Source organism: Centroberyx affinis, unplaced genomic scaffold (assembly GCF_046629955.1).
Source record: "Centroberyx affinis isolate AG114_WGS23_722 - 3 ecotype Tasmania unplaced genomic scaffold, CSIRO-AGI_Caff_v1 ptg000792l_1, whole genome shotgun sequence".
In the NCBI taxonomy this organism is placed as follows: domain Eukaryota; kingdom Metazoa; phylum Chordata; class Actinopteri; order Beryciformes; family Berycidae; genus Centroberyx; species Centroberyx affinis.
In genome coordinates, this window is record NW_027279398.1 from 1 (window position 1) to 10,551 (window position 10,551).

The 10,551-nt window shown below is 41.9% G+C and overlaps 1 protein-coding gene and 1 long non-coding RNA gene across 2 annotated transcripts; one reads left to right on the forward strand and one right to left on the reverse strand.

The window, feature by feature from the left end:
- Window positions 1-826: 826 nt before the first annotated feature.
- Window positions 827-2,151, reverse strand: LOC139644809 (uncharacterized). Its single transcript, XR_011695213.1, has 3 exons — window positions 1,885-2,151; window positions 1,327-1,367; window positions 827-1,074 (listed from the first exon to the last, which is right to left on the reverse strand). It is a non-coding gene; the product is annotated as an uncharacterized lncRNA (long non-coding RNA).
- A 1,181-nt stretch (window positions 2,152-3,332) lies between these two features.
- Window positions 3,333-10,479, forward strand: etfb (electron transfer flavoprotein subunit beta). Its single transcript, XM_071520348.1, has 7 exons — window positions 3,333-3,456; window positions 4,839-4,997; window positions 5,949-6,107; window positions 6,290-6,352; window positions 7,101-7,259; window positions 7,576-7,791; window positions 9,765-10,479. The coding sequence occupies exons 1-6, from the start codon at window positions 3,403-3,405 to the stop codon at window positions 7,744-7,746; spliced, it is 765 nt and encodes a 254-aa protein (XP_071376449.1). The 5' UTR covers window positions 3,333-3,402; the 3' UTR covers window positions 7,747-7,791; window positions 9,765-10,479.
- The last annotated feature ends 72 nt before the right edge of the window (window positions 10,480-10,551 follow it).

The following is a 10,551-nucleotide window of genomic DNA, read 5'->3' on the forward strand; positions in this document are numbered from 1 at the left end:
CCAATCCCAGACCGGACTGGAATCACATGATCACTCACACCAGCGCTGTTTACGCCAAATGAGCCACACAGAACACCGATAAACAATTATTTCCCTCCAGAGTAAATCATCCAAATGAGGACAAAATGTGAATGTAAACCTACCCAATTAATCTATTTGCATCATCGCCCCATTGTCTATCATTGACCACTGTCTTGCAAACGCAAGCAAAAGACCAGTAAAAAAACAGCCTTCTTGTGATGTGTATTTTGAATAGATTTTGAATCATTCATTAATACATTTTTTTCTCCCTGTGTAATCCTTTTTAGGGTCGCCAGGGGCTGGAGCCTATCCCAGCATATATTGGGTGCAAAGCAGGGAGACACCTGGGACAGGTCGCCAGTCCATCGCAGGTCTAACCCAGACACAAACTAACATTCACACCTATGGGAAATTTAGAGTCTCCAATCCACCTGATTTGGAGACTTTGGAGTCTGGGAGGAAACCGGAGCACCTGGAGGAAAGGCATGTAAACATGAGGAGAACATGCAACCTCACACAGAGAGGGCTGGGGCCAGGGATTGAACCCCTTATCCTTCTTGCTGCGAGGTGACAGTGCTAATCCTTTGCTGTTGAACGCGGTGGTGTTACATGTAGTCTATTGCCACTCTTATGTCTCGCACTATCATTTTGCACAGTACATGAGGTCCGATCTTTTCTACCATGTGTGTCAGTATGTACTGTGGAGCTCTGTTAGTTGCTACTGTTATGTCTCTGCACAAATGCCCCCAACACAACATTTATTCTACCTGGCAAATAAAGTAATTCTGATGTGTACTGTTTTTTGTTGTAAGTGCTGCAGAAGTGCAATCTTACCCTAGAAAAATATGTCCCTGTGCTGCTAGGGGGTACTTAGATTCTTTCTGAGATGGACAATAAGACACCTTTTAGCAGTAGTGTCATAATATTTCATCCAGTGGTTACTTACCTGCCCACCCTCAGTGCGGAACTGATACTGTATGTTATGGTCACCAAATGCTGAAGCCTGCTGAACACTGGCTATTGTAACAGCTGTCTGCTCTTCTCCTGTTCCGTCTCCAGGGAAAAGGAGGGAAAAAAAGGCAGTAGTGAGATAGGAAAGCAAGGATAACAAATAAAGCCGACCGCTACCAAGCCCTGAGTTCAGTTCAGTTGCAGAGGACAACATCTAAGTCAAGCTACTGCTGGTTTAGGACCAAAATATGGTACCACTTAGCCCTTAGCAGCTGGCAATAACACGAAATATCAGCATCACTGCTGTGCAAGTGCCAGATGCTGTCAATGACTGCTGGGTCAATAAATCCTTACCTTCAGATATCTGAACAACCTCCTCTTCTTGCTTTTCTTGGCTGAAAATCACAGAAGTACAGGCAACTCAGCTTCAAGAACTACGCAATCAGTTGGTATTCTTCAAACTAACTACAAATTTCTTCTCTGAATATCTAAATAATTTGGGTAATTTGCCTCCCGGAACTTTAGCTTAACTAACTGACGGCTACCTTTTCCAAGAAGCCAGACAACCAACCACAAAACACAATGTCAACACCTTTGCTGCTATCCTAACTTACCTGCAGTGACTAACAACAAGAGAGTTGTTTATGTTTTACTCGCTAAGCTAACTTCGCTCTCATCTTAAAGTTATCAATTCCATTCATGTTTCTGACTTTTGCATATGAATCTTCTTGGCTACAACTATGTCCCTTGCAAAGTTGTCGTCCAACTCTCTTGTTAAATTGTTAACAGCCTAAACTGCATTCGTTTTGACAACAGTTTTTAGGTCAGGCCTAGACTAGCGTCGTTAGCTGGCTAGCCGGGTAGCATGTTGTAGCTAGCTTGGCTCGGTTAGCCATTTTGGCTGACAGTTACCTTGCGGTGTCCAGACTCTGTTCAAGCATATCCATCAGGGTCGGAATAAAAAGTGATATTCGGTGTCACAGACGGAGATGGAAGTGCTGATCACGGGAACAAACACTCGGGTCATGTGAGAGAGACAGCCCAGGACACGTGAGGTATAGCTCGGTCTCGAAGTTAAAATGGAGGCCGCTGCTGCTGCTGGGTGATCCGAGGTGACTCGCTCAACTGTCACTACTGGATTTGTAGCTCGCCGTGGATCACGGTCCACGATTTCAAAGCAGTTTCCCCCCACTGTGTTGTGAAAGTGGAACCTTGGAAATAAATTCAGCTGATATTGGTTCACAGATATTAGTTACTCGAAGAGAAAGTGGGCAGGTCAGACTGACTCATTTAACCCCTGTCCTAAACGTCAACCCAAAACTGTTAATAATCTGTGAATGTGGGTGTCCAGTTGTCAGCAATGGTGTGTCTCTTATGGATTATTTTACTAGATGCCTAACACTAGACACATGACAAGAAATCCAATCAATAATTGTAATTCTTGGTATCAGTAAATAACTAGTTTATTTGTGAAATGAGTCCTTTACAGTCATCGATCCCCAGAAAGAGTAAAAAAGCAGGGATTCTCTGATGATGATGATATATGATGCTGATGGAGATGATGATGATGATAATAACACCAACAATATGAATGTTTTGTTTTAATATGTGGTTTAATATGTGATACTGAAATAATACTAAAAGTAAGATCCTTTCCATTTTGTCAGAACTCGTTGATTAGAGTTTTAAATATCAAGGAGACTGCTTGGAAGAAAAATGTAAATAGTAAATATGAAAAGTAGGCTACATGACTCTCATTGCAATGACATATAAAGACATTGCCGCTGCCTACATATTGCCTCAGCTATCAATCTTAGTAGGCGATGTATCATGTAGATCAAAGCTAACATAGCTAAACATAATGAGTCATGGTTTAGTGTGAAATACCATGTATTGTTTGAAGCGCAGGTGACATAATCCTTGCCATGAACTTTACCCCACATACAGCGGAACGTTTCTTTGGAAGGGTTTTGTTTACGACACAGATAACAAGAGCACCGTAATATTAGGTTGTTGGTTGTAACCATGGATGTATTGCAGAGCCATATATCCCATATGATTGACAGATTAAGCAACAAGCCACTCAACATGGGGCATACCGTGATTTTAGAATAGTTAAGAGCGTTTCGATAAGTGCATAAAACACTTTGAATTGTTCAAAAGTCAAAGCAACCACGACATCGACTGGCTTAATGCTTAATTTAACAACGGTCTCGAACGCAACTCAGCCAATCAGACCCAAGACCCGGCACTACCCGTTGACCAGTTTTAATTTTGCCAGCTTTTCATTGGCTGGAAGGATAGGCGGTCCCCTTAGATACGCCCCCTGTCTGGAGTCACCCTAAAATAATTCCGGCTTCCCCTCCTTGGGTGAAGGTTCATTGCGGTGACCGTGTAGCTATCAAACCTTGAAGCAAACACTCAGCTACAATGTCTGGCCGTGTTCTTGTTGGAGTTAAGCGTGTTATTGACTACGCAGTCAAGGTAATGCCCCACTACTGGAAAACGATTCACTTGATATGCACACTTACTGTACAAGAAATAATATCGCTTTGCTCTCGCTCTTGACTTGTGTTCTGCTAGCTAGCTAACGTTAGCTTGCTAACGCCAGCTGGCTATGGTACTGGAGCTGTTAGCCACATTACTGACAGACCGCATATTTGACAGCTGTAGCAATTGATTGCAACTAACCCCACAACGTCGACATTGCAGAAGGTGAATAGTTGAGATTATTTCTAGCAAGAATGACCATTCAGTGACTGCTGGCTTGTTACATGTCTTTGGCTGCAGCCTGCCCTCATAAAGTTTGGAAACTTATTGCCATTTGATTTGCCTCGTATCAAAAACTGCTATGGCAAAGTTTCAGATCACTTGCTGCAATGTCAGTAGTTGATTTGTGCGTGAAAATATTACTTAAACACACACCCTGCCAAGAATTATCTTAAGGGTATTTCCCCATCTAAATTGTGAGTCTAAAATGGTGTTTTGTATATTTGATTAGCGAGGCCAAAAGACTATGGTCTACTTTAACCTCCACCTTCAACGTGGTCATAAAATTATTGCCAATCTCATTCCACTCCCGTCAGCCTCTAGAGGGAAATATTGATTCTTCACAACATCGTGATCAGTATCTGTTTGCAGCTGTTTCATGTGTCAGCAAGAACTCTCCTGCTTCAGCTGCCCCCAACAGGATCTGTGCAGTGGCAGGGCGTTAATATCAGCATGTTTGTAACTCTATAACCCAATACATTCTCAGTTAACAGACAGAGAATCAAAATGTGATGTTTTTGGCTTTACTGTGTAGAACAGTCCTATAATTTGTCACATTGCCTCCTCTAAAATACATTATTTGTCATATTGGAAAAGTTCTCAGACTGTTTCCTTTTATAGATTATTCTTTTTGAGGATTCTCAGCATTGGGTTCCTCAGTGATGTTGCCTGCTTATTGCTAGAATACATCTCCAGATGTGAGAGCATACGTGCAGCATCATAGAGTACAGATATTGTCCCATAAAACAGCTAGCTTCAAAACCAGACCTAGTTTCCAGATTACAAGTTTAAGAAAAATCTTCTCCACAGCTCCCAATAGTACAGCAGCACAGTAAGTAATAAAAGTAATAAGAATAAAACGACAAAGACATGAGATAGCTCATCCACATATCTCATTGCCACGTACAAAGCTACAAACCTCCTGTTGCATCACGTAGATGTCTAGCCTTTCACCTTTACACACTGTGTTGGCTCGCTGCCTGTGTGCAGCCTCTGTCATCTTGCCCGACAGTTTGTCTGGGAATCTGGGCCATCTGGGCCGTTTGTCGACTCGCACAGCCATAGTGACTTTGTCCCGCTGTCTTCTTCCTCCTCAGATTCGCGTGAAGCCAGACCACAGCGGCGTGGTGACGGATGGTGTGAAGCACTCAATGAACCCCTTCTGTGAGATCGCCGTGGAGGAGGCGGTCAAGCTGAAGGAGAAGAAGCTGATTAAGGAGGTGGTGGCTGTCAGCTGTGGGCCTCAGCAAGTACAGGTGGGTGTGACGGGACCGGGCCGCGCTCCGCTGCCTTGTTACCGATGTCCTCGAGTACTTCTGGGGGCAATATGTTAGACTCTAATCCTTTTGGGTTTTGGGGACAAGTTTAAATTGGGGAGGACTAGTTTTACTTAGACTTTCCATTCGTTGACAATTGCTAAGCTACATGCTTATTTTCATAGGTTGTGGATGCTCTGCACATAGCGGAGGTTTTCTCAGGTGTTAGTTGGAACAGGAATTATCACACATAAGCCTCATACCCATTACCCCATCGGTGGTTCTAAATAATATCTGTTTGCCAATATTACAAATGTGTACAGGGATCCGAGCCCTAGGCTTGATAGTATGTGTTTACTGTCTGAGAGGATTGAGCCCATATCCCAGACAGGTTAAAGCCGGTACCTACTAACCGTGACACCCATGTGAAAACACAACTCTGTCCTAGAGATGGGATTTCTATTTAAATAACATAAATGAAACCATTCAACAAACTAGAAATATGCCAAAACAGACGTAATTGTCAAATGTGTCTCAGATATTACAAATTGCAGCCAACCAGATTTTCAATCATTTCAGTCGTTTTGCTGTTACCTTTTCAGCTTTGTAGAGTCTTATGGTTATTATGAGATATTTTTTTCACTGACTGCAGGGTTTATTATTCATCTGCCAAGCATCCCAAGGTGCTCACACGCTTGTATTGAAAGAAAATTTGAGAATCAGGTTCTGAAAAAACAATAGATTAGTTAATTATCCTTGTGCCCAGTTGGAGATTGGTGAGGGAAATTGTTAGGAGCGGTGGCCGTTAAACGAAGTTAATGAAAATCTGTTTTCATTGTCGAGTCACAGATCTCCCCTGTCCCCACAAGTGGTTGTATAATTATTTTTATCCCAATTCCAAGTCTTTGGCCCTTATTGGCCCTTATGTGCCCTTATGTGCCCTTCATTCAGGAGACCATCCGTACTGCCCTCGCCATGGGGGCGGACCGTGGCATCCACGTGGAAGTGACTGGGAAGGACTACGAAACCTTGGGACCCCTGCAGGTCTCCAAGATCATGGCTGCTCTGGCCAAGAAGGAGGAGGCGCAACTCGTTATCCTTGGCAAACAGGTTAGAGACAATTTCACCCTGGATCAATGTCAGCCAATATCCACATTAAAAATTGTCTACCACAGTGTTATTCTATCAAGGTTGTTTGCTGTTTGCTTTTGTACACTGAGATCTGATGACTAGTCACGTTTTGCACTTCTCTGTTATCTCCATTTAATGACTTTCTGCTGTTGCTTTCACAGGCCATTGATGATGACTGCAATCAGACTGGCCAGATGACAGCAGCCTTACTAGACTGGCCTCAGGTCAGTTTTAACTTTTATTTGGTCCTTGAATGAGTCGCTTCCAACCTGTCCCAAAAATAAGAACAGCCAGTGTTGACCTAACTCTTATCTATGATTTAAAATATGACTAGGATTAAGTGATTACTGAATGTTAGGATCACAGTTTCTCTATTGTTGTTGGTCTTTACAAGACCGTTACAGTGTCAAATGTATGAGGTAGCAGTGCTGATTTAAGGCTATGCCCCTGTCCTGAGAGCCTTATCAACGTTGGCAGAGACTAGTTTGAGTCAGTCAGAGCCACAGTCAGCCAACACAGATCAGCAATGCAGGTCAAAGGCTGCTTGGACAGTTGGGATGTAATTACACGGGACAGCCAACAGATGGGGCACTTTGACTGAAAATAACTGGTTAGTTTACATTCCAAGGTTGGAGCACAAAACTGGCAAGCTAAGCAGCTCATTTACAAGTTTACTACCATTTGCACATCTGGTTATGGAATGCCCTCTTTCTCATGTGTTAGGGTTAGTCCTTTATGTGCCATGGATTTATATTCTTAGACTGAGTGTACAATTAAAGTGTAGTCACATGGTCCAACCAGCAGATGAGGCATTTTGACAGCCTCATGACCTCCAATAACCTCACACTATTTTTCTGTCTCCTCATATTGTGAGAAATGGTGATGGAGAACATTTAGCCCTGTATTCCAGATGGACTGTTTTATTACTGCGTATCCTGAGTGCTGAATTCACACTGCAACTTCTCATTGCAGGGCACCTTTGCATCTGAGGTGACACTGGAAGGAGACAAGGTGAAAGTGGTGAGGGAGATTGACGGCGGCCTGGAGACCATCAGGATCAACACACCAGCAGTGGTGACCGCAGACCTTCGACTCAACACCCCCAGATATGCCACCCTGCCCAATATCATGGTATGTAGTGGGGATTGGGAAAACAAAAAGCAGGAAGTTGTAGTTGTATTCACGTGAAACTTGAAACTCTGGAAGAAAAAGATCACATCCCTGATTTATCTAATCTAGGCAATTTTTTTTATTATAATTAATATACTGCAAACTCATATTAGTAATAACAATTAATATTGAACTTTAGATAATTTTCAAAACAAAGTGCTTCATAAACAGTAACAATAATAAAAGCCAATAAAATGGACAATAAAAATGCTAAACGTTTAATTAATCAGTACGAAATGCATACCTTTCCCTTCTCCTCCATTTTCCCTCCTTTCAGAAAGCGAAGAAGAAGAAGATCGCCAATGTGAAGCCTGCAGACCTGGGGGTGGACCTGACATCGCGGGTGGAGGTGCTGAGAGTGGACGAGCCCCCACAGAGACAGGCAGGCATGAAGGTGGAGACGGTGGACGACTTGGTGGGCAAGCTGAAGGAGGCGGGGAGGATATAGAGGCTTTGGGAGCCTGAGCAGGGGAGCGCAGGGCTTAGCAGAAGGGTGAGTATCAGTGTACATACCAGCATTTCCACTGCAATCTTTAGTAGCAACACAGGGCTTTTTAGTTTAGTTTAGTTTATTAGTTTATAATGTCGTGGACAGTCCACATTAATTAACTGTAACTGTAACAGTAAATGGGGCAGATTTAGCCTACATGGCTAATTTCCAGCTGTTGTCCCCGGCCAGCTGACAAAAGGCAACCTAAAATAGATTAGCCTAGTTAAAAGAAAAAAAAAAAAAAAGAAAATACTAATAATAATCACAATCACAGCAAGCACAAACAAAGGAGGCAAGACATACAAACACATGAAGGCAGGTAAGGGTGACACAAAGGGACAACATCAGTGGAGTTCATGAGATAAAAACAATACAAAAGAGACAAGGGAACGAGGGAAGAGAAAATAATCACAACAATCACAAGCAAATGGGCAGGACATACAAACCTATGCAGGCAGGTAGTAAAGACATAGAGGGGTACCATCAATGAAGTTGAAACAACAATACAAAGGGAACATGGGAAGTGAGAAGAGGAAAAAAAAAGAGATTGTGTGCAGTTGTTGTTATCAGAGAGCCATGTTTTAAGGTGGAGTATGTAATGTATATCTTTGATGTGGGTGGGCAGTGAGTTCCAGTTTTGTATAGCTATAACAAAGAATGATAATTGACCAAATATACTTTTCCTGAATGGGACTAAACAGTCGCCCCGTGTGGTGCTTCTGGTGGTCTGATTGGTATTGTTACGTTGGGTTATGAATGAATCAAGAGAAGGAGGAGCGATGTTATGCAAGATTTTATAGACCAGGCAGAGGTTTTTGTATGTGATTACATCTTCCCAACTCAGGAGTTTATGACTATTTAGAATGATACAATGATGGAAGCTGTTAGGCTTCTGGTCCAAAACTTTAATGGTTTGTTTGTAAAGGGTTGCCAGTGGCTTTAGTGTAGAGCTGTTAGTTTGTCCCCAACTTGTCAGACAGTATGTTAGATGTGACATAATCATGGCATTCATGTATAATTTAGCTGCACTAAAGGTCCTTGCGTATTTAATATATTTAAAGTTGGCTAAGTTAAACTTGACCCTGTGGCAAACTTTCTTAATATGTGCTTTAAATGAAAGATTGGAATCAATAATAATACCCAGATATTTAAACTGCGGCACAATCAGTATATTTTTACCTGAAATTGTTATGTTTTCCAGTATGAATTTCAGTCTTATGATGGTTTAAAAATGGCTCCTATTTGGATACTCATATCTGATCTATGAGTAAGTATTTGTTAGTTAATAGCTCCTTCACCTGTTTGTTTTTAGGTGGGTATTAAGACCAGAGTTCATTTAGAATCGGTACGCTGCAAGCTTGTGTATGCTTTAACCTCTGGGATGAATGAGATAATTGTTTGCTGGGAATAATAATATTATATCCCTTATATCACCATCTCGTCATTGTAAAAACAAATTCATCACATTGACAAAGGGTGTCATGTGATTGCACAAGCAAAACTGATTTTAAGAGAGTTTTATTAAAACTCTTGTCTCGAATGACACATCTCCATACAGAAAGACTTGAAACTTAAGGAACTGTGTTCAAAACTGTAGTAAAGTGTATGGAGTACTGTAGTGTAATGTAGTAAAAGATGATTCTATTGGAAATTGTGTTTTTAACATTGTGTGACTCCCGGAGTCACTGTGCCCTCTGTCTTCTTTTTCTTTCTCCCCCTTGCCCTCTCTTTTCTCACTTGCTCTGGTTTCCGCTCCCTCTCAAATCGCTATGCCCCTATAGGCTCATTTGACATGGTGGTTGTTGTTTTCTTTTAAACTGTGCTATTTATGTACACTGTTTAGTCTCTCTTGTGTGAAACTAAATGTGAAGTGTTGTGTTGCTGCTGCCTTCTTGGCCAGGTCACCTTTGATCTCAGTGGGTTTTTTTTGTTTGCTTTTTTTACCTGGTTAAAATAATTATCTTCTCTACTTGTAGGACTCTGTGCTGAACAGCTGGACTGCATTACGTGAGCAGACCCGGAGGACTATCTTTTATACCCGCCTAATCCCTCTGTTTGACACTGTGACTCCCGTGGTTATGCAGAGAATTAATTGCCAGGAGAGGAGGAGTACTGAGACACACTGCCTGCAGCAGCCCCGGTCACCCCCACAGAGAGAGAGAGAGAGAGAGAGAGTCCTGTCTTTTATGTGTATTTTAATTTACACGGGTACATCTGTAAGATACTAATCTGTCTGTGAGTGTAGACAACTTGGTATGGAGAGCCTACACTCTTAAATGCAATACTTTAAAGCCAACAACTTCCATTTATTCATGCTGCTGTTTTTCTCGCACTGTACATTATGCCACCTGTACGATGCATTTCAACTTGACTCAGCCGTCTACACCTGTAGTCAAACATGTTAAGAGGTGCAGTTTGTGTAAATGAGATATGTAAATATGAACCCAAACATATTAAGATGATTATGTACTGTCTACTGACTTGGCTTGTATAAAGTTTATGTAATTATAACTGGGTTTCAGGTCTGCCTTGACAGTGTCTCTCAGTATGAGCAAGGGGAAGGGATCATAAAGTTGACTTTTTACCACAAGCGCCTCAATTCTGTGTTGGTTGTACTACCATAACAATAAAGCAAACAGTCTTTTTCATATCTAAATCCACCAATGGCTATTCCTATTATTTTGGCATTTCTCTTTGTTGGAACTTGATGGCTGTCTTAAAATAAACGTTCTCCACGAGTAAGAGACTGCATGTATCAGACTG

What these genes read in the sequence shown, in the direction of transcription:
- etfb (XM_071520348.1), top strand. Translation starts at nt 3,403, where the DNA reads ATGTCTGGCCGTGTTCTTGTTGGAGTTAAGCGTGTTATTGACTACGCA. An exon ending in CCTTACTAGACTGGCCTCAG is followed by an intron (nt 6,353 to 7,100) that starts GTCAGTTTTAAC and finishes TTCTCATTGCAG; the next exon opens with GGCACCTTTGCATCTGAGGT. An exon ending in CCACCCTGCCCAATATCATG is followed by an intron (nt 7,260 to 7,575) that starts GTATGTAGTGGG and finishes CCCTCCTTTCAG; the next exon opens with AAAGCGAAGAAGAAGAAGAT.